At 44.2% G+C, this 24706-nt stretch overlaps 1 protein-coding gene across 3 annotated transcripts in view; it reads right to left on the reverse strand.

The window, feature by feature from the left end:
- The window catches only part of RCL1 (RNA terminal phosphate cyclase like 1), a 98206-nt gene that overhangs the window by 23092 nt on the left and 50408 nt on the right, over positions 1-24706 (reverse strand). For all 3 annotated transcript variants that reach the window (XM_047101333.1, XM_047101319.1, XM_047101327.1), the window contains exons 2-5: positions 18009-18080; positions 15510-15685; positions 10275-10349; positions 9252-9376 (exon numbers count right to left, since the gene is read on the reverse strand). In XM_047101333.1, the coding sequence (XP_046957289.1) occupies positions 9252-9376; positions 10275-10349; positions 15510-15569 (260 nt within the window). In that variant the 5' untranslated portion in view covers positions 15570-15685; positions 18009-18080. The remainder of the gene's footprint in view (positions 1-9251; positions 9377-10274; positions 10350-15509; positions 15686-18008; positions 18081-24706) is intronic.

A 24706-nucleotide genomic window follows, 5' to 3' on the forward strand; every position in this document is an offset into this window, starting at 1 on the left:
TACGTGAATACCATATTAAGAACTCCCATAACCGAGAGAGACAATTTCACAGTTCCAGGCCCTACTATCCCTCACTGGCGTTCCAGGTCAGAGAAGGCACGCACGAGTGTGGGTGTGGAAAGAGAGAGACGCAGACTGATGCTCTACGTACCTTCCCTACAATCAGAGAAAGGAAACCAGTTTGTCCTACAAATTCTAACTCACTGCCATCTTGGGCCTCTCCCCCAGCTTCTTCATTTGACTCTTAGGTACCAAATCATGAGCTTCTGGGACAGCGCCACAAACCGGAAACAGAGCGTCCCCCTTCTCCCCACCACCCCCCTCAGGCAGGGGGAGAGGAGAGTGGGTGGCATTAAATAAAAGGTAACCGCACCATCCAGTCACAGCTGCTGGCAGGAACCCACACCAGCTCCTGCCCAGGACCTGGCCGGTCAGGGAGGGAAAAGACGCGCTCTCAGTTAAAGCCACAAGAGCAGGGCCGGCTCTTCTAACCCCGGCCCTCCCATGGGGAATACAACCTCCAAGCTCAGACCCACAGTCAACCGGACTTGCAACTACAAAAACCACAAAACCAGCTAGAGCGTTTTGCCGAAGGCGGCTCTTTTTTTCCCAGGCTCCAAAACTGGCCAGGAAGGCGATCTCAGTTCAAACCCACATTCCTTTGGGGTGTCCCGGAGAGGGGCAGCTCACATCTGGTTTGCAGACAGGAATCTGAGCGAGGGCACTGTGGCTCCTTCCCCGAGGAGCTGGGAAGAGGGTTCAGGGGTCCCAGCCCCGGCCCCACACGAGGAGTTCCTCGGGGTCTTCCTGGCGCCGGTTCTATACAGGGAGGCTCAAAGAACACGGGAGGGAGAAGCAGGGAGGAGCAAAGGGACAGCCCGCCGCCCGGGGCTCTTCCGGCTTTCTCCGTCTCCTCTGCACAACCCCCGAGCCTTCCCCACCACCCAGTGTCCTCATCAAAGGTTCACTCACAGGGCGTGTGCACACCCGGGACACCATTCGGGGAGACCCCAGCGTGACAGCCTCCGTGGAACCCATGTCGTTACCACAAGACTGTGTCAAAACAAACAGCACACTCTGCAAATCACATTTCCAGACTACAGAGAATGGGCCCCGAGCAGGGCTCACTGCCACGAGACAGCATGAGGGACACAAATCTCAAATGAGAAAAATCAAACTGAAACGGTCCGGAATGTGGGCAGGATTTCACGCGCAAGGCCACCGACTGCCGCACTTTCCAGCAACAGAGGCAAACGGCCACCAGCAGGGTTTCATTCTGGGTTATTTACATGGCAAAACACAGGAGCCTGTTGACAAGAATAAGGTTGAGCTAAAAGTACATGCGTATTTGGTTAAAGAGAAAACTAAAAAAACCTTCCTATTTGCACGGCATCTCCATTTCTCCACAGAGAACATCACCTTAGAAAGGCCATACAATTGTGCGCCAACCTGGGGGCTCCGGGGACAGAGGTGCTGGGCGTGGCCCTGAGATGGGCCCCAGGGGAGCCACGCAGAGAGAACAGGTCACAGCGCGGGAGGCTCGGTGACACGCTCCTCTGGTCTGAGGGCTCCTGCAAAGAACTCCGGGCGGCACCCTCTGTCTCAACAGCAGCTTCCCCAGCTAATCCGCGTCCTCACGGCTCACTGTTCAAGCTAATCAAGGCCTCTGAAGAGTCAGTCCACACCACGTTTCTTTTCCTCCCAGGAGGACTACGCCCAAACCTCCTGAGAAACATAAAACTTGACTTTAGGCACCTATCCCACCCCTGGGAAGAAGACATCCTGATCTCTCCCTTTTGTCAAACTCCCACCAGGAAAGTCATTGCGCAAGCCATCCAGCCCTCTGGCCTCCAGTGCCTGCCCTGACCCAGATCTTGTCGGCCTCTGGAATCGTACTACTTTTAATATCCGAGACCCCAAAAGACAACTCCCCACACACAAGTTCTTGTTCTTCTACCCTTATCTTCCCTCCTGCTTCTCTTTCCGGTCAAGACTCTTGACAGAGCAACCTCCATGTTGCACCACAGCCCTCCGGGTCACACCCCTCAGCCGGGAACTGGTCTTGGGGCTGGCTCCTCCTCTCTGGAAGGAGCTCCTCCTTGGCCGTGGGCTGCCCAGAGCATTCTCCAGCCTCAGGCTGACTCCTCTGGGCTCCTCGGGCAGGGGAGGGGGGCGTCCAACCAGGACTTCTAAGAAGCTGCATTTTCTTTATTCTCCTCTCAACCCCTTGACTCTCCCTGGTCCCCCTTCCTGGGAGCACTTGGCCTTCTTTTTTTTTTGGTTTATTTTGAGAGAGAGTGCGTGTTCTCGAACATGAGTGGGGGAGGGGAGAAGGAAGGAGGGGAGGGAGGGAGGGAGGGAGGGAGGGAGAGAGGAAGAGAAAGAGAAAGAAAGAATCCCCAGCAGGCCCCAAGCTGTCAGCACAGAGCCCAACATGAGGCTCAATCTTATGAGCCATGAGATCACGATCTGAACTGAAATCAAGAGTTGGATGCTTAACCAACTGAGCTCCCGAGGTGCTCTGGGAGCACTTTGCTTTTGCTTTCAAGTCTTAGTGGCTTCTCAGGGATCCACCCGCCTCTCCCGCACACTACACAGTAGCCAACTCCAAATCACCCACTTTGGGCTCTCACCTGGCCCCCAGGTTACAGACGTGCATTTCTAATTTCCTTTCTAGGCCTATCTCCCTGTAACCACACGAAGGGCCCTCAAACCCAGCAGGAATAAAACTGAACTTATCCTCACTGCCCCCCACCCGCCAAACACACAGCTACTGTCAGAATGTATATCTCTATCCAGGTGCCAGGAGACACATCAAAATCGCCCTCAAGGACCCCCCTGTCCCCCTATCACAGAGCCAGGTGGTGATGGCATCCCCCGCATGCTGCCCCCAGGATCTCTGTAAACCAGCAACCCTCACCCAGGCTCTTCAGGGCACAATGACTCTCTAGTATCTTTGCCTGTAAGTGGTTGCCACTAGGTGATAGGATTTTTTTTTTTTTTTTTTACTTGAACCTTCTAAAAAGCAGCCAAAAGTTCTTTTAGCATCACCAAAGTTATGGTCTTAACATGGAAATTCTCTCTCTAGATAACTGCTGACTTTGGAATAAAAGCCAACTCCCTCAACGTGGTCTTTAATCTTCACTGGCTCCCGCCCCATCATCCACTACTTCTATCTCCATCTTCTACTACCAAACACCACTGCGCAACCTGCACTGAGGCCACACTGCACGGCTCGCCACTCCCAGAACCGCTGTGCGCTATGACATGTGCACAAGCATTCCTTTCTTGCTCTGCTTCACAGGCCTCCAGTCTTCAAAGCTCAGTCCCAATGCCTTCCCTTCCTATAGGAAAAGGCAGAGGCTAAAAGTCTGGGCTGCAATCAGACAGAGCTCAAATCCCAGCTCTGCTGTCATGAGCAGTGTTATGTGGATACAAATTCCATAAGGTGCTGCCTCAGTTTCCCCATCTGCAAAACAGAATGCAAGTAAACTCAGAAGTCACTTTGAGGCTTAAAAATAAAGTGTCTAAAATGTAAACGGATTAACCTTCGCAATCAGAAGAAACAAAAGTTGCTACATGGGTAAAACAACAAGACCCAACTATATGCTGTCTACAAAAGGCCCGCTTTAACATATAAGCACAAATATAAGCTGAAAGTGAAGATATTCCGTGCAAATGGGAACCAAAAGAGAGTAGGAGTGACTAAACTTCCATCAAACAAAAGAGACTAAGTCCAACAAGACTTTCAGGTCACAAGAGACAGGGCTCCACGCTAAGCCTGGAGTGGAGCCTGCTTAAGATATTCTCTCTCTCCCTCTCTCTCTGCCCCACTCACTCACACTCTCTCTCTCAAAAAAAAAAAAAAAAGAAAACATTCTCTCCCTTCCTCCGCCCCCCTCCTCCACTCATGCTCTAAATAAATAAAAATAAATAAATAAATGTTTTAAAGTCACAAGAGATAAAGAAGTTGATCATACAATGTAAGGTCAATTCAACAGAAAGATGTAACAATTATATATGCACTCACTCAGATCACCTAAATATATAAAGTAAACATCAACAGATCTGAAAAAAGAGCAATACAACAGCAATTGAAGACTTCATACCCCACTTTCAACAATGGATAGAACATCCAGAAAGAAAATCAGTAAGGCAACAGAAGACTTGAACAACATAAACCAAATGGAACTCACAGACATCCAGAGCACATTTCACCCAACAGTAGAGGGGCACGCATTCTTCTTACTTGCACAGAGAACATTCTCCAGGATCACAAGGTTGGTCACAAGACACGTCTTAACAAGTTTAAGAAGGCTGAAATCACCTCAGCTACCTTTTCCAACCACAATGGAACGAAAGTAGGTATCAATAACTGCAAGAAAATGGAGAAATCTACAAACCGATGAAAATGAACACATCCTTGAACATACAAGGGGTCAAAGAAGAAATCAAAAGGGAAACTAGAAAATCTATAGACAAACAAAAATGAAAACACGACATACCAAAACTTTTGTGACTGAGCAAAGGAGTACCAAGAAGGAATTTTATAGTGATAAGGACCTACATTCTTTCTACAAAAGAAGAAGGGTCTCTAATAAACAGCCGAACTTTACACTTCAAGGAAATAAGAAAAGAAGAACTAAAATCCAAAGTTAGCAGAAGGAAATAAATAATAGGGTAGATACAAGTGAAACAGAAAAGCAAAAACCAACGGGAAAAAAATCAACAGAAGAATCAGTTTTTTGAAAAGATAAACAAATGGCAAACCCTTAGATTAAGAAAAAAAGAGCAAAGACTCAAGTAAATAAAATCAGAAATGAAAACAGAGACATTCTAAGTGATGCCACAATCTGTAAAAAAAAATAATAAGGTACTATTATGAACAGTTACATGCCAAATTGGACAACCTAGAAGAAATGGATAAATTCTATCAAGCCTGCATCAAGAATAGAGCTTGAACAGACCAATAACAAGTAAGGAGACTGAATCAGTAATCAAAAACCTCGAAACAAAGACCAGATGGCTTCACGATTAATTCACTGGTGAATTCTACCAAACATTTAAATGACAAATACCAATTCTTAGACTTCCAAAAACATCAAAGAGAGAACACTTCCAAATTCATTTTATGAAACCAGTGTCACCCTGATACCAAAGCCAAACCATAAAGACACTACAAAAAAGAAAACTACAGGCCAATATCCCTAATGAACGTGGCTGCAAAAATTATCAACAAATATTAGTCAACTAAATTCAACAATACATTAAAAGGTTCATATAACATGACTGAGTGGGATTTATCCCTGATATGCAAATGTATGCAAATCAACTAACGTGATAAACCACATTAACAGAATAAAGAATAAAAATCACATGATTGTTTCAATAGACACAGAAAAAGCATCATACAATTCAATACTCTTCCACAATTAAAAACTCTCAACAAATTAAGTATAGAAGAAACTTATCTCAACACAATAAGGACATACATGAAAAGCCCACAGCTAACATCATCTTCAGGAATAATGGAAAACTGAAAGCTTTTCCTCTACAATTTGGAATCAAGCATGGATAGCCACTCTTTCCATTCCTATTCAGCATGGTACTGTAAATCCTAGCCAGAGAAATTAAGCATGAAAAAGAAATGAAAGGAACGCAAACTGGAAAGGAAGAAGTAAAATTATCTTACTGCAGATGACCCGATCTTACACGTAGAAACCCTAAAGATATCACCCCCCAAATAAAAAAACTACTGGAATAAATATTTTTAAAAGTTGCAGAATACAAACTCAACATACAAAAATCAGTTGCATTTCTGTGCACTAACAATAAGCTATCTGAATAAGAAATCAAGGAAATAATCCTATTTACAAAAGCATCCAAAAAACCTAAAAACGTAAGAATAAACTTCACCAAGGAAGTGAAAGAACTGTATACTGAAAAGTATAAAACAATCATGAAAAATATCTTTAAAAGACACAAATAAATGGAAAGACAGTCTACATTCATGGACTGAGAGAATTAATATTCTTAAAACGTCCAGACTACCCAAAGTAAACTACAGATTCAATGCAATCCCTATCAAACTACCAATGATATATTATTTTAATGTTTATTTATTTTATTTTTGAGAGAGAGCGTGCAGCATGCGAGCAAGCACCAGCAGGAAGAGGCAGTGACAGGTGGAGACACAGAATCTTAAGCAAGCAGGCTCTAGGTTCTGAGCTGTCAGCACAGAGCCCGACACGGGGCTCACACCCACGAACTGTGAGATCATGACCTGAGCCAAAGTTAGATGCTTAACCAACTGAGCCACCCAGGCGCCCCAAAATCCCAATGATTTTTTTTTTTTTTTTTTTACAAAATAACAGATACAGAAAAAATAATCCTAAAATTTATATGGAACTACAAAGGACTCAAAAAAGCCAAAGCAACTTTGAGCAAGAACAATGCTGGAGGCATCAGAGTTCCTGATTTCAAAATATATCACAAAGCTACAGTAATCAAAAAGGCATGGTATTGCCACAAAAACCAATGGAACACAACAAAGAGCCCAGAAATAAACCCCTACAAGTCTGTTCAACAGACACACCACATACAAAAATCAACTCAAAATAGATTAAAGATAAACATAAGACCCTAAAACCATAAAAATTCTAGAAGAAAACATAGGGGAAAAGTTTCTTAGCACTGACAATGATTTATTGGATGGAGCACCAAAACAAGGGCAAAAGAAACAACAAAGTGAAAAGGCAATCCACAGAATGAGAGAAAATGTCTGCAATTCATATCTCTGATTAATATCCAAAATATGTAAAAACTCATACAACTCAACAGCAACAAACTAAAAATAATCCAATTAGAAGATGGGCAAAGGACCTGAATAGATACTTCTCCAAAGAAGAACCAGATATGTTCATACATTCATGTGAAAAAGGGCTCAACCACAATGAGTTAGGGGCACCTGGGTGGTTCAGTTGGTTGAGCATCCAACTTCAGCTCAGGTCATGATCTCCCAGGTTGTGGGTTTGAGCCCCGTGTTGGGCTCTGTGCTGACACCTCAGAACCTGGAGCCTGTTTCAGATTCTGTGTCTCCCTCTCTCTGCCCCTCCTCGACTCCCCCTCCCCCCTCTCTCTCTCAAAAATAAACATTAAAATCTTAAAACAAAACGGGTTATCACCTCATGCTTGCTGGAACAGTTATTATAAAAAAAACAAAAAACAAAAGATAACAAGTATGGCTGAAAGTGTGGAGAAAACGGAATCCTTATACACTGTTGGTGAGGATGTAAATTGATCCCACAATCCCACATAGGGTACATATCCACAGAAACTGAATACACTCCCACATTCATTTCAGTGTTATTCACTATAACCAAGACATGAAAGCAACCTAAATGTCCAATGCAAGATAAAGAAAATGTAGTATTTATATACATACAGTAGAGTATTATTAAGCCTTAAAAAAAAAAAAGGAAATGCTATCATTTGTGACATGGTTTAATAAGGAAGACAGTGTGCTAAGTGAAATAACACTTAGTGAAAGATACAGAACAGACAGAGAAAAACAAATACTGCATAATTCCATTTATAGAAGGAATCTAAAATAGTCACACTCACAGAAGCAGAGAGAATGGTGGTTGCCAGAGTCTGGAAGGAAGGGGAAAGGTGGAAATGCTGGTAAAAGGGTACAAAGTTTCAGCTATGCAAGATGATTAAGTCCTACAAATCCACTATATGCCATGTCTGCACTATATACTTAAAAATTTGCTGGGGGTCTTCGGTGGCTCAGTCAGTTGAACACCCAACTTCCGCCCAGGTCATGATCTCACAGTTCGTGGGTTCGAGCCCTGTGTCGGGCTCTGTGCTGACAGCTCAGAACCTGGAGCCTGCTTCGCATGCTGTGTCTTCCTCTCTCTCTACCCCTCCCCTGCTCATACTCTCTCAACAATAAATAAATGTTAAAAAAAAAAAAAATTAAAAAAAAAAATTTGCTAAGATAATTATACTGGAATTTAAAACATAATTTTTAAAAAAATTTGCTAAAAGAGTAGACCTATATCAAATGTTACCACAAAAAATTAAAAGTATAAAAATCTAAAAAAAGTGTAAAAATAAAAAAAAATCAAGAGGGCAGAAAGAAACTCTTGGAAGTAACGAATAGGTTTAAGGCACTATGCTACTGGTTTCACAGGTATATACTAATCTCCAAACTCATCAAGCTGTACACATTAAATCCGTATATCTTTTTGTACGTAAATCATACATCAATAAAATGGTTTTTAATTAATTAATTATTTTTGAGAGAGACAGTGTGAGTGAGGGAGGGGCGGTGGGGGGGGGGGGGCAGAAGATCTGAAGTAGGCTCTGCGCTGACAGCAGTGAGCCAGATGCAGGGCTCAAACTTGTGAACCATGAGATCATGACCTGAGCCAAAGTCAGACGCTCAACCGACTGAGCCACCCAGGTGTCCCAATAAAGTGGTTGTTTAAACACAAAAGAAAAGCAAGTATACCCTTATATTATCACAGAGTATGCAAAGTAATCACTTAATAGGTATTACTGGGGCACCTGGGGCGCTCAGTCGGTTAAGCGTCCAACTTCAGCTCAGGTCATGATCTCGCGGTCCGTGGGTTCAAGCCCCGCGTCAAGCTCTGTGCTGACAGCTCAGAGCCTGGTGCCTGTTTCAGATTCTGTGTCTTCCTCTCTCTCTGACCCTCCCCCGTTCATGCTCTGTCTCTCTCTGTCTCAAAAATAAATAAATGTTAAATAAATAAATAAATAAATAAACAAACAAACAAACAAACAGGTATTATTCCTGCCCTCCTACATCCTCCAGACAAAATGTGCCATCCTGTATCTTAGCTCCCCCAACCTGCTGTGTACCTGTCTACACCACTTTACACATTAGATCAGAATTACATGTTTGCGTAGGTTTCCCCTCATCAGGGGTGTGTTGGTGGTCCCTAAACCAAAGCCCCCAGGAGAGCAGGACATACTCTGGAGTTGTTTGCTTGAGCGTGAACTAAAAAAAGAACAACGAAGGAACCAGTCTAGTCATGGTGAGACGGATAATAAAACATCGTATCTCAGCCAACAATTACCATTTTGCACTGCTAAGACTTCCCCAAGACTGCTGTCTAAAAGTAAGTAACTCTGCGAAGAGGTAAACTGTTGGAAGTCATAAGTCATTCTTCCCTTCGAGAGGCAAGTCAAAGAACAGAAAGCTAAATCAAACAAAAGGATACGCAATTCCTCTAATACGTTTGATCTTCCCTGGATCCGTGAGCTGAACGGGCTTCAGGACCTTCCTCACAGGACAGGAGAAGAACACTTCTCCTCCTCCTCCGGGAGGCATTCCCCGTCGCACAACCTGCCCGGGTGGAAAGACAGAAGAGGTGATGACGCTGTGGAGCGCGTGACCCTGACACCCAACCTGGCTGCGCTATGCCAAGGGGCTCTTCCTCGGGAGGCAGCGAGCTCTTTCGTACCCACCTTGTCAACCCCTTCGATGCCGACAGCACCTTAAGTTAGCACCAAGAGGGCACGTGCTGAGCGGTGACTCCGGGCCAGCACGTCCCCGTCACAGTGAAGCCACTTCAACACGAGGGCCTGTCCCCTCATCCTAACTGTGAGCAACTAGCCCAGCTCACTGGCTCATCCCATTTCTCACCCGTCAGGAGCCCGCTTCTCCTCCTGTGCAATGAACTGATCTATCAAAACTCATTTTATTCAGTAAAAATGAAGTCATTTCCCCCGTTTTAAAACATTAACTTAAGAAAGAGATGCTAAACAGCTTAAGATATCCAGTGTTACTGATGTAACCCTGCTTAAGCAGATGCTTAAATTACTTCTACTAGGTTTTGAAAACACTGAACATTCACAGGGGCATCCAGGTTGGGAGGCCCTGGAGACAAATTACATCTTGATGATTCGACCAGAGAGGGCAGGCCGTGTGGCTAGAACCCTGGCTCCACTGCTCACTAGTGGAGATGCCACGAGGAATAAGAGCCAACGCGTGTGCAGCACTCACACCATCACCTACTGCAGAGTAAGTGCGAGTAACTGGCCACTATGACTGTCATTACTCAAGAGTCCCTCTCCAGCTCCAAGTCTGTAACGTTGGGGTCATGACTCCCGTGGATCTTCTCAATGGAGACGTTCGATGTGACACACACAGACACAATGAGTCACACGGCTCTTCCTATGAGTTCACAAGAGAATATGTTGTACACATATATATACAGCCAACAAGGTACACGCATCCTTACCTTTAGCTCAAATGATTCACCGTCAATTCCAAACTGTTTCAACAGGGGGAGGGCTGTTGCCTTAAGAACATCAACCTGTGGAATTATTTCAGGAAAAAAAAAAAAAAAAGTTATTTAAACCTTGAGAAGTGGGAAGAACAAAGAGCCCACAAAGCAGGATGAGGTTCAGCAACCGGGCAGACGATGTCGTCCTGCAAGGAGGAAGCACACGGGCTTACACCTGAGGGCATGGGCCGGCTCTGCTCCCAAATAAGACTGCAATTTTACAAGCTGCTGGCTTCTCCGAGCCCCTCTTTCTCACTTTATAACAGCATACATCTACCCTGTCAGTCATCGTGAGTATCACATGCATCACGCAAAAAGCATCAAGAAATGGCTAGGCCCATCCAGAAAACAAACCGGGGCTTCTGCTCATTCCTAGAGGCCTAAGCGTTACAGAAGAAAATATCAGCCTTTTTTATTATTCTTTTTCCAACATGGTTGTTTAGTGCTGAGAGCTGGTGGCAATCCAAGCCAAAGCAAACCAAACGAAGTCTGCAACCTGAGCAGGGGCTACCTGGGAGTCCTGCGGGTGCCACACAGGCAGTCACAGGAGGGGGTAGTCCACAAAGGGGTAGGCCGGGGGAGGTAGGCTTGGACTCAGGGAAGCCCCACAGTGCAATGACAATGCCCACAGTTGATGGCAGGGCTGTGCCGAGCATGGATGTTATGACCTCCTCCCTTAGAGCTCCTCGGGGGCCTGGGTTCCTCTGCTTACTTATTTGTGGATGCCCCAGAGGGAATAAGGATGACATTCAAATCAGGTTGGCGAACAAGTCAGTGAACGCTGTCTCAACAGCAACTCGGGAAGGAAAGGACAATCACTCCCTTACTTGTTCCCAACTGAACAGAGCTGCTCTCCAGCCTGCAGGGGCGAGCGACCCCCAGGCAGGGGCAGGGCGGCTCGGTCCAGGCTCCACCTCCTGTTAGCTGTATGGCTTCTGGTCAGAAAATCCCAACTGTCTGAATTTCCTGGTCTTTAAGGTCTGGGGCTCTCAGCCTGTCTCTCTCCGAGCTGCCACCAACTCTAACATGCTGAGATTCAACAGAATGATACTCCAATAAGCCTTCATAGCAGAGAACAGCCCCAACTAAATATTCTGATACCACAAAATTAACCAGGGGCAGAAATGACCTCTGAAGCCTAGGAACCTGGTCAGAATGGATCAGGTGGGGCAGAAGCAGTTACGAGGAAAACTCATTAAAGATTAGCTAATGTCATTCAATACTGAAGCTAAACGTATGTCACAAACTTAAAATAATGCATTTGGGGCTGCCAGGACCGAGAGGAAGCCAGTCGAGGCTAGAATTAAGGGCAACTGGGGAGCAGGCCAACCCAGACTCTGGGAACAGTGGGGGTGGAGGGGCGCACGCTGCTCTGCCAACGTGACTCTGGGACCCAGGAGCCCAGCCTGGAGAGAGGGGAGAAAGCAGCGCATCCCTTCTGCCTCATCCTACCTATACCTGGAGTCAAAAGGCCGAGACCAAATGGACTCTGAAGGTCAGACAGAAGCCCTAGTGTAGCTGAAGGGGGTCCCATCTCCTGAATCAGCCTCTAGCTGCCCCGGATGGCAGGCATCCTGGTGCAGTGGGACTAGGGCCGGAAAAGCAGATGCGGGCTTGAGTCCTTCTCTGCCTCTTATTAGCTGGGAGACCTGGACACTTCCCCACATCCCCAGGGCCGTGGGTGCCTCCTGCGTAAAGTGAGGGGCTGGACTGGACGTACCCCTCTCGCTGTGCACACTCTCATTTTAGCAGAGTGAGGATGGTCTACAAGTTCTGCTTAAGGAAAATGGAGCCGGAACTCTGCGATTACAGGCCCAAGTCTGGTCCAAGTGGCACCTGACGGCAGAGGCATTACCCTTCAGTTCAGTCAGTCAGCAGATAGAAATGCGATCAGATCCAAGCCGACGCGAGAAAGGGAAGAAACCTGCTCTCAGCTACCTTGTCTGAAACAGTGATAAGAACATCCACCTCACAGGGTTGGTTCAAGAATTCAGTAAATAAGGATACATACAGAAGAACACAGGTTCACTCACAACAGGGCCCAGCACACAGGAGACATGATAGTACTTCTTTTCCCCTTCCAGGAGGGTACTGGAAAAGACTGGAACCTTCCTTGCCATTTGACCGGCTTGTTGGCACCAATAAATATCTACTATGCCCTGGTGCAGAATCACGGAGATGCAGATAAGATCTCCTGAACTTTTCTTCTCAGAATTTCTCCCTACTCCCTGCCCTTCTGTCCCCAAGGGAAAATGTCCCTATGCTCTCACAAGGCTCGTCCTATCACTTCTACTGTCTTACCCTCACCCCTCCAGCAGCTCCAGGAGTCAGCCTTATAAACACCCCCATCATCCTATCTAACCTTCTAACCATCCCGGTTCTTCATCTGTCTGCTACTCATTCCCCAACCTATGGCTGTCTTTATAGTCCAAGGACACTGCTCTCTCGAGGTCAGTACAACTTCTCACTGCCGAACCCCCCACCCAGCCCTAAGTCGGCTCCTGCAAAGACTGGCTTTGTGAGTCATCCCCCGCTTCTTAGAACTTGCCTCCTATGTCCACAGTCGCTGTCTCTGGCCCCTCTTCCCTGCTCACACCTCATTCACTTCCTCTCCTTCCCCTACTCTCAGCCTCTGGGACCATGGGGCAAAACCCAAATGCCCATGGAGGTCAGAAAGGGAATTTAAATGAATGATGAGGTCAGCTAAGGCCTGTGTCCAACTGGAGAGCTCACGTCTCATCCAGAGGACCACGCCACTCAGGTCGGGCTGATGGCCACCCGGTGCCGCCACGTCGACCTACTGTAACGTAAAACCTGGGGTCTCAAACATGGACCACCAGTTCAGAGACACACACCAGCACACTGCAGCCCAGAGGAGGAACACCTGTAGGATTAATTCAGTCAAAAAGCCTCCAGGGTTCAACCCCGGCACTGGTCCATCTCACTCTCCTAGGGATTTAACTGTCAATAGGTAAGATCCTGGTGACCTATCTCTGAGACCCCAGACAATAACTTCTAACTGCCAGCTAGACAACCTCTGTGGATATCCTGCCAACATCCCAGAGAAGGATGAAAATTAAACACATCATCCATCATCCTACCACAATTTTCCTCTTCCCCATATCAAATGCTATCTGATCTCTACCCTTCAAGTCAACCAGGACAGAAATCATGGAATTATTTATAACTCCTTCCTCCTGTCCCATCTCCAATTAGCTGTCAAGTTAAGAAACCTCTGCCCCCACAATGTCCTTCAGATCTGTCCCTTCCTTTCTACTTCCACCTCCATGATGTTCAAACTAGTTGAGACCTTTCCAATTCATCCTCATCCTGGCCTCCGGAGTCATCTTCCTAAAATCCAAGACTGACTCTGTGGCCTCCTTTCCTCTAGAAAACCCTCCCAGCCCTCAGCATTTTGCCTATACCTCTGATAAGGGTACCCTCGTAGCCCCCCTGGCTGCCTCCATAGCTGTCCACCTTAGGAGATCAAGATCCCGAAGGGCAAAACTCCTTGAGTTCATCCTGTGTGCACACAGTGGGCACGGACGTGAATCGGGAAAGCCACACATCACAGAGAAAGCTTGAAATGAAGCCACAGGCTGAAGAAATTACTCTTCATCCAGGATTAGGTGTATTTCTTTTATCCTAGCCTGGAGTCAAGTATTCACCAAGGTCACTTTAGTCATGAAGCTAGAAAAAGCAGAGCCCCACCACACCTGAAAACAGATTTTTTTTTTTTTAAATATTCTGCACACAAGAGTTAAATATTATTTCTGGGGAATTCATCAACTAATCTTTGTCACTGCTACCATACAAAACTTTTTTTTAATAACGCCAGTGCAAATAGCTTTTAAGATTATTGGCAATTATAGAAAAAAAAAAAAAGAGTACATAACTGAGGCAGCCAGTACCCAAGTTTCCTCATGTTTCAGAGCTTTTTCCCATTATGCAAGGCTCCTGCTCCCCCCGCCCCAATCCAGAAGTGACAGGCCTCCTGTCACATTTCTAACTGAAAGGCCCATTTCCTAGAATCGTCAGAAAATGCAGTAAAAAAGGAATCATTTGAAATTAGTTTAAAATTCTAAAGAGGCTGTGCACATTCCCTTACAGCTGACAATTTCAGGTCTTGCACTGTACTCAGGATCCTCGGAAGAGTCTATGCACCTGAACTCCCAAGAATTGAGGAGGAAGTGCCTTAGTGCCTAGCAACACATTAACCACGTTTCCACCCTAGGAGATGTCTTGGTGAACACCAGCGGTCTCCGCTTTGGGGCTCAACGCGCCACCTAACTGGTCTTTACTGGCCAGGAAAGCTACACACACTTCCCATTCCGCCTCCGGAGCCACCCTCTCCGAGGTCCCGGTCCCAAGTCGGTAGAGGTGAACCCTGGTGAGGTGTCCTTGGTAAGAACTTCACATCATGGCCTTGGGTTTTCAGATACCTTCTCTGGAGAGCAGGGGATCCTTCCCTCCCCGCAAGAAAGGTCTAAGGCAGACCTGGACAGAACTGTTCTAGTATCTCTCTCTCTCTCTCTCACACACACGACAAAACCCATCCTTGAATGATTCTAAGACAGGTGTGGTGGCCACAACAAAAATTCCAGGTATATATTAAACTATCCTCCCCACACAAGCAGGAAAATTAGCACGCTTAATAAGGAGGTCGCTGGTGCCCACAAACTATCAGAGTTCGCGTATACCTTCCCCGCCCCTGCCCTTTTTCTAAATCTACAAACTCTTCTCAGAAGAAGAAAAGCCCTAAAATTTATGGTTAAAATCTGAGTTAACTCAAGATAATGCTACAGCAATGCCAAGGAGATATTATTATTTTCTGTCTGAAATTCTGGTCTGCTGCCTTGCAGCCGCAGCCATCACATGACCTTAGGAAGACTCCACGCTCAAGCACTGGAGCCAACAGAGCCATTTTTCATGTCAACCATGATGAGACTGCACACATCTGCTCCGAAGGTTCTTAGACACGACAGCGAAAGGCACCTTGATGAATGTTAACAGTCATCACGGCATTTGATGATTGCAAATTTTGGTTCGTCTGCTTCCCGGGGTGATTAATGTCTAAATCTCAAGGTAAATAACAAAACAGAGACCCTCAACAATAAAACCTGTGCTTTGTCAGGAACTTGCTTCTCAAAAGCTGGGCTGTGACAAGAGACGAGACTATTCACTACTCACCGAAGGGTCAACCTGGTCATTGGTTACTCCCCGCAGAACAATTCTTAACGGGTGCTTCATAAATGGAGCCAGGCAAAGAAGACTCTCCAGGTAGTAGCCAATGCTGCGAAGGACACTACAGTCATGTTCCACGGACCCGCCATACAGGAGGCCAGGCTGGTAATACAAGGTTGTTCCTTATACCGGAGGAGGAAGAGCCACATTCAGCCGAAAAAACAAAAAACAAAAAAACAAAAAACACGAAGTGTCAAAAAGGCAACAAAAGCAGGGAGTCCCAAGGGGAAAGTCTGACAAGGGCATCCAAGAAGTTCAAAATGCCATTCCTAAGAGCCCACACTTAACTTTTCCAAAAGCTGACTCATTACTGTCAAGCCCCTGTAACAATAATAAACTGTGAGTGTAATTTAATAAACAGTAATAAATTAAACCCCTCCCTAAGCAACTGAATTGCCAAAGTCGTGGCAGGGCACAGAGGAGAGATCCCAACGGGCGCTATGGGCTTCCAACAGCACACTCTGCCTGCTGGTGGAGGGCTCTGCAAATGATGTGCTGAAATCGTCACATCAGCAACCAGCTTCTTTCCAGGCCCTTGAAACGAGATTTCCCAGAAACTGCACTCATCAACAGGATTCCTAGAGAAGGCAAGTACTTCATGGCACTTAATTCCATTAATAGTAGCTCTTTTTAAACTTAATAACAACAAATAGAAAGATCTAAAATTACTGAATAGCTTTGGTGGAAACTCTATTATCTTCGTTCACTCTTTCCCATATCCGTATCATTCAAAAAGTTTCTTACTGGGTGTATGTATTAGAGGAAAAGCAAAGTAAAATATTCTAGATCTTGGGGGGAGGGCATAAATGGCTGAACACGGTATTGCTGCTGCTCAAAATCTTTTGTCAGTGTCTCCTGGCATAATTTACCAATACATTTAACATTAGAGGAAAGAGATTTACGCTCAGTCCCTCACAAGGAAAGCCACTCTTGAGACGTTCATAAAATAAATGTAGGTTTTACCAAATTAAAAGCCAAAATCCCAATGATCACAATCAGAATCATGTTCTGATCAAAGTGGGAAAGAGTCTACATCAGTTAGTCTAAATTAAATTTTAGATTAGTCTAAAACCAATCCTTTAGGTCAAAAAGCCAAAAACAAACAAACAAACAAAAAAACAAAAAAAAAAAATACATAACCACTAAACTCTGCAAATCTGTTTATGCCTGCAAATTAACAGCGTGACAAATTGGTCAGATTATCAGAATTGAAGGCTTCTACGCTGGTGGGCGCAGGGCACATGAGGTGGAAGCAGGATCATGTAAAATGTCTTACTTCCCAACTTGAGCTGAGGAGAGGACTAGAAAAGAATTACGCACCCTCTGAATCACCGATAAAAATTGCTGAAAAAAAATCTCCAGCAAAACAATATTAAAAATTTTTAATTTTTTAAAAATCTCCAGCAATTTCCAAGTAAACAAGCCAAGGAGAACTCAGGGAATGACAGCTTGCTACGAGCCCCCGAGGTCTCACGTCTGAAACCTGTTCTCCGTAAGGCATGGCTGAATGCGGCTACAGGCCGCTGAATCTCCTGTGACACAAGGGCCACTTATCAGGCCAAGCTGGTCTTCTTTCTTAAGAGAGCCAATGCATGAGATAGGTCATGGTTTCCTTTGCTGAATACATGTGCAAAGGTGAACAGCTCGTGGAGCCGGCCAAAGGATGTTTGCCATGGTCTCCCTGACAAGGTCGAGAAGAGTTTCTAACAGCAAACAAACAGCTAAAAAGAACCTAAATGTTTATCAGTAGGGAACAATCAAATAAATGATCATGCATCCCCACGCCAGAATACTCTACTAGGTGCACTGAAATATCGAGATAGATCTGCGTATGCCTGGCAGGGAAAGTCCTCGGAGACCTCGGTGACAGCGAAAAAATGCTGGCTGCAGAACAACATGAAGAGCATGACCCCGCTGGTCTCAGATACGGAAGCGCCGTGCAAGCAAATGCGTGGAAAGGAGACCAGGGCACACGCCCCAGACCGTGACCGCGGCGGCCCCTCGGGGAGGGGCTGGAAGAAGAAACAGGTGAAGGGATTTTCACATCTTCTGCATACGCTTGTGCGTGCTTCTTTTAAAAGACAAAAATAAAATAAAATTCAGCGCGTTCAACTATCTCACAGACTTTGTTGTAAAATTTTATTGTGACAAAATAAACAATCGGACTTTGAAAAGCCGCACATCAATTTTAGGCGTAAAGTACTTTTGTTGCTGAAGCAGAGGCGGTGCCTGCTTGAGCTGAAACGTTCAGCCCTCTAACTTCTCTCAGTCAAGGGCGCGCCCCTCACGCTGGCAGATCTGACACACGTCTCCAGTCAACTTCTCACAGGCAGGAAGCCAGGTCTTCCCACCCGAACATTTATCCCGTTAAGAGGCACGAGAAGTAGAGGAATGGGTCAGCAGCACATGTGGCTGCTTTCAGGAATGGGAAGAGAGAGCGCTTACCTGTTTGGTTTATTTCGATCCGAGAACCATTAGTTATTTTGTCCAACAGCCTTATGAAGCTGGCTTCAAAGTCTGCGGGGGAAAGAGAACACAGACTGGTCACCGTTTCCAGAGAAGAGGTCTCATCCGGGAACTGCAGTGGAAGGTCCGTGACCCCTGCACCACACCCGGGTTCGAGTCAGGACAGGGCCGGGACCACTGGCTGAGGAAACCGAAGCATCAGAAAAGCACCGACTGGCATATCTATGTTTAGTGGAACTATGAGAAACAATTCAGCTTTCATATTCCACGACAAACAGCAACTCTACCTGCATCTAATGGGGTATTAATTTCAGCAGCCTAACACCCATAAAGGCCTGTTCTTCTGACCTCAGGCGTGCATGCCAAACAAGGGAGAAGCAGCAGAAAGGAGGGAAGAGTTTTAAAGTCAATTTCGTATTTGTTCCCCACCTGAGAGGGCAGATGAATGTGCAGGCCACCCTCCAGTCTCCGAAGCAGTAAGGGGTCCCGGTTTCCTCCACTCAACACTGTCCCTTCTCTCCCCTCATCATGCCTCTTACTCACCTGGAGCTATCACCCCAGTTTAGTTTTCCATTTCATTACACACATACTTGAATGTACAATATTACCATCACCTTCTTTTTAATGTGTGAAAAAAAGATTGCAAGAAAAACCACCACGTGTTAACGAATGGGTTTCTCTTCATGGTAGGACATTGTACGAATTTAACTTTCTTATTTAAATCTTGATGTACATTATTTGCTTCAATTCCTTTTACGGACAGATTGTCGTCTAAAACACAAAAAGTGGGCATTACTTAAAAGGGGGTGGGCAGAGGGGGAAGAAATGGACTTTAAATGTGCAAAAGGAGAGGAGGTAGAATGAAGACTCAGGCAGGACAGCACTTCCTGTAAGTCCTGTGCCTTCCCGTAAGTGGGTCACACACACACTCGTTCTCTCTCGCTCCCTCTCTGGCGTCAACCTGTGCCCGTGAACAAGGACAGGAAGACTAACTTTTCTGCACCAAAGGCATGGTCACCACCTGGCGATTTAGGCAGTCTGTACCCCTCTATATACTAAGAGAAGTTTCCAGCACAGACCCCAGCAGCCGCCTGAACTGATCCAGAGGGCTAAGCAATTCCCATCCACCTGTGCAGTTACTTATTGCTGCCCCCGCACCCCCATCACAGTAGATGCTGCAATCCATACCGAGAACACTGGGCTAGAAGTCAGAGAGACTCCGGCGAGCCCTGAACAGGGACGACAGCTAATTCCAGCAGGTGTGCATCAAAGCATGCCTTACAGCCGGACATTCTCTCATTTAATCCTCAAATCCCCACGGCAGGGAGGGCTGTTCCCATTTTATAGGAGGCTGCGGTGTGAGAATGAAGACCAGCAAGTGACGAAGCCGGGGGCTGATGGCAAGCCTGTCCTTCTCCACGGTCCACACTAACCAGGGACGCCACTTTGCCGAACTCCGTTTAATCCTGAGTCCACCACCTCCTCCAGAAAATCACGGTACCTCTTAACTGTAGGCACTGACCTACCGCAGAGTCCTGCAGACCACTTAATGGGTCCCCAATCAACATTTTTAATGAAACCAGAATAGAATAAACAATGTCAGAGTTAACTGTACGGAGTTAACTGTTGGTGAAACCTTAATGCTTTACAAATATCTGTATGCGTACTTGGTTGTGGTGTCAGGTAGCATCCCAAAGTTTGAAAATAACTCAACTACAAAATGATTTCTATGGCCTCTTTATATAGAGTTCTTAAAGTTTTTACAGTTTTATTTATTTTTGAGAGAGAGAGCGAGTATAAGCAGGGGAGGGGCAGAGAGAGGGGGAGACACAGAATCCGAAGCGGGCTCCAGGCTCTGAACTGTCAGCACGGAGCCTGACATGGGGCTCGAACCCACCAACTGCGAGATCATGACCTGAGCTGAAGTTGGATGCTCAACCAACTGAGCCACCCAGGCGCCCCTAGAATATTCTGGTTTTAAAAATCGGGCATGATCAAGACCACAGCGCCACTTTCTGCCTGTATTTTTAGCAAACGCAACGTGCTCTGCACAAAAAAAGGAAACCTTGATTGCTCAAGTTTTTGAGGTGACTAAAGGGGATTGAGGAACAAGAATTCATGAATAAAGTCCAAGACTGAACTGCATAGCTCTTACAGATTAGGAAAGAAAAAAGAACATTAAAAAAAAAGCCTAACTTTCAATTTTTTTTTTTTCTTCTGCAATCCATGGGAGCACTTACGTACCAACACAGTTTAAAACGCCCAGCAGAGGGGCACAGGCAGGAACAGAATAGGCACACAGAGAGACCTCCAGGCCGGACCATCCCCTGGTCACAGCAGATAGGTGACTCAGAAACAGTACTTCAAAGAACCAAACACAAGAGCTAGTTCCAGAATCCTGGCAACAGCGAAGATATAGCTCCATCACATGGTACGAGAAAGATCTCAAGTTCACCTAATAATAGTAAGACTGAAGTCCGCAGACTTCATTAAGGCAAGATGTGTAGGATTCGTTGTCCTTTCACTTCCCATACACCCTTTGTGACTCTTCCTCCTCAAGACTGCTCTTGGGGGTACAGTTTCAAGTATCTAAAAACACTGGGGAAAAACATCCAAAAATAGGCACAAGTTTACTGCACTGCTTGGGAATACATAATTAGGTGATAAAGCTATAAAGAACATCGGCACAAATACCATAGTGGTCAGGAGAGTGACTGCCAGCAGCAGCAGAGAAGGGAGTCTCTACTGGAAGATGCCCGGCCCCATGGGTCAGCAATGTTCCATTTCTTGACACAGATGGGGTCACACAGGTGTTCACTGTATAACCTTTTAAGCACCACTTTTATGTTTTACACATGTTATGTTACTGTAGTCAACATTTTTTAAAAATTTATATTATTAGGACCTTCAATCTCAGAATTCATTAAATACTGCCTCTGATACCTAATGTACTCCCCTCCTTAAGGGAAGTGAGCTCATCACTTCTTTAAGGGACCAGTAACTCTGTAAAACAGTGGCAGTCATCAGCCTGACCCACTCCTAAGAATGGCAAACTATGTCTCAAATAAGGATGTTTATTTATATCTATTTATAACATTCATATATAAATGTTAGATACAAATACATACAGGATATATATCAGAACACTCTATAGCATCAAAATTAAAGAGATTTCTTATATACTGATATAAATCATCTGCATGGTATGCTGAGTGAAAAAAAAGTAGGATGCTGATGGCCATTTGTGTGAAAGAGGACAACATACATACGTACTTGCTTATTTATGTAAAAAATAGCCCTGGAAAGAAACACAACAAACTAGTAACACTGGTTGCTTCACAGGGAAGGAAAAATAAAAAAGAGACAAAAGCCCATCTTATAAACCCTTTTTGTTCCCTCTGAATTTCATGCCATGCGTATATTTTTTAAAATACATAAAATTTAAGTTAAAAAATACAAATAAAGGTACTGTGACACAATTTAAATAGCCAACAAAACCACTTTCATTAAATAGCCTATGAAAGATCTTTCTATTTTTTTTTTTTAATTTTTTTTTTTCAACGTTTATTTATTTTTGGGACAGAGAGAGACAGAGCATGAACGGGGGAGGGGCAGAGAGAGAGGGAGACACAGAATCGGAAACAGGCTCCAGGCTCTGAGCCATCAGCCCAGAGCCCGACGCGGGGCTCAAACTCCCGGACAGCGAGATCGTGACCTGGCTGAAGTCGGACGCTTAACCGACTGCGCCACCCAGGCGCCCCTGAAAGATCTTTCTAAATACTACAGTCATTATGTATAAAATATATGTATTCTATGTATAATATGTAGTAATACATTATGTGACAAATGATAAATTATATTTTAACTGAAACATATAACATCTTTCCTAAATTGTCAGTATGTCCAGAAAAAAATTAGAGAACATAATAAAATATTTTGAACAGAAATATTAATTTTATCAGAATACACAGGAGTCTACCAAAAAAAATTCACCATACTAACCATAGTATGAAAAAAAGGAAAAGAGAAAAAAACGAACTGAGATTTCAGATACGGAACAGATTTACAAGCCAAAAAGTAAATGACAAAATAATCTCAAAAAGATTTTAAAAGTGGAAAATATAGCAGAAAAAAAATCAAGCTAATTCATTTTAACAAATACGACACAGGGGCACCTGGCTGGCTCAGTCAGTAGAGTATGCCACTCTTAATCTCAGGGTTGTGAGTTCAAGCCCCACACTGTGAGTTTAAGCCCCACACTGGGCATGGAGCCTGCTTTAAAAATTAATCAATTAATTAATTTAAAAAATACAACACAGACCAATAGTCTCATTCATCTGTAAGAAGAAATAAAATGTGAGTTAAGAAAATCAGAAATAAAAAATAATATAATTAAAAAGAAACTATAATCTCTATGGATACATGTGAAATTAATATAGCTATGTAAAAAGATGATAAACAGATAAACAGAAAGAGAAATCTAAAACTAAGGGAAGGAGAAAATTTATCAATAAATCAAAAAGCTCACTGATGAAGTTGCTGGCAAATGTTTTCCCGACATTCAAAGGAAAATAATTCTTATATTACGTATTCCAAAGAACAACAACAAAAGCACAGAGAGATGGCTTCAATCACAGAACAGTTAAGAGCATCACATGCAAAATAAAAAATTACAAACTAATTTATTCTGTTCATTTTTTATGTTTTTTAATTTTTTTTAACATTTATTAATTTCTGGGAGTGAGAGGCAGAGTGTGAGCAGGGGAGGGGCAGAGCTGAGAGGGAGACACAGAATCCAAAGCAGGCTGCAAAGCAGGCTCCAGGCTCTGAGCTATCAGCAGAGCCCGACGCAAGGCTCAAACCCACGAACCGTGAGATCCTGATCTGAGCTGAAGTCAGATGTTCAACTGTTTGGGCGCCCCCAAACTAACTTCATTTAATGAGAACAAATGAGGGGCACCTGAATAGCTCAGTCGGTTAAGCATCTGACTTTGGCTCAGCTCGTGATCTCAAGGCTTGTGGGTTGAGCCACACATCCAGCTCTGCACTGACAGTGTGGAGCCTGCTTGGGATTCTCTCTCTCTCTCTCTCTCTCTCTCTCTCTCTCTCTCTCTCTCTCTCTCTCCCCCTCCCCCTCTCTCCCTCTCTCCCTCTCTCTCTCCCTCTCTCTCTGTCTCTCCTTCTCTCTAGGCCCTTCCCCCACTTGTACTCTCTCTCTCAAAATAAATAAATAAACTTAAAAAAAAGAAGACGTTATTAAATACAAGATTAAATACAAAAACGGGGGGGTGGGGATCAGGTAACTAGCTTAACTACTACTAAAAAGGCATCTGTTAAAATTCAATATCTATTTTTCAACAAAATTCTGTTTTAAAAAGTATGAAGAATGAATTTATTTATTGTAACAGACTTTTACAGATAAAAACAGAAGCCTCTTTAGAAGTTCAAGGAGAACATCTTCATTGGCCTTGGGGTAGACCAAGATTTCTTTACAGGGCAGAGAAAGATTTATAGACTGGGCGACATTAATAGTACTTATTGCTCATCAAAAAAACCCACTAAGTGTAAAAAGACAAGTCACAGAATGGAACTAGTTATTTGCAATACTTTAACACAGAAGCCAAAAATTGTGCCATATTAATAAAATGTAATAGCACGCTATAGCAATGAAAATCAACTACTGCTGCTACAACAAAGATGGATCTTACAAACACGATACAGAACAAAGAAACCAGACATACACAAAAAATACAGACTCGGGGTGCCTGGGTGGCTCAGTCGGTTGAGCATCCAACTTCGGCTCAGATCACGATCTCACAGTTTGTGAGTTCAAGCCCCACGTCAGGCTCTGTGCCGACAGCTCAGAGCCTGGAGCCTGCTTCAGATTCTGTGTCTCCCTCTGTCTCTCTGCCCCTTCCCCGCTCATGCTGTGTCTCTGTCTCTCAAAAATGAATAAACATTAAAAAAAAAAATTAAAAAAAAATACAGACTCTATAAGACCACTTATATAAATTACGGTTAACATTTCAGAAATTTAATTTATGGTTCAAAAAGGCAGTTTATTACTTACACTGCAGGTGGAGAAAATGATGTGACAAAACAAGCATGAGAGGGGTCTCAGGGCTGCTGTTTTATTTCTTGGCATGGATAATGGCTATGGGAGTATATCCCCTTTGTAATAATTCACCAAGCTATATATTTATGATCTTTGCACTTTTATTAATGTGTAGTACACTTTGGTAAAAGTTCATTTTTAAAAAATAAAAACCAAGTTCAAAGAAAGAGTACCTTTAAAAAATATGAAAAACGCAAAGAAATCCAATCATCTCTCTAATCTGCTATGCTAGAAATACCATTAAATACATCTCCAAAAAAAAAAAAAATGCAGAAGGTGTCAATACAAGGAAGAAATCACAATTAAGGGAAAAGTTAGCTTACCAATTAGGCAAGAGGATTTCACATACTTTGATTTGACCCCACATTTTAAGAAAGCATTGTCTTTGGCCTAGCAATTCCACATCTAGAACTCTATCCTGCAGAAATAGAAGTATGCTAGGAGATAGATACAAAAAATTTTATTGCTGTTTTATTTATAATAACAAACATTGAAGATTACTTTTTTTGTCCCATACTTTCAGGTGTTTATACAAAAACCTGTAAAAGAAATAAAATTAACA

This window comes from Lynx rufus, unplaced genomic scaffold (assembly GCF_022079265.1).
Source record: "Lynx rufus isolate CCGP_SWC_20201006 ecotype Redwood Valley unplaced genomic scaffold, mLynRuf1.p SCAF_10, whole genome shotgun sequence".
Classification (NCBI taxonomy): Eukaryota; Metazoa; Chordata; class Mammalia; order Carnivora; family Felidae; genus Lynx; species Lynx rufus.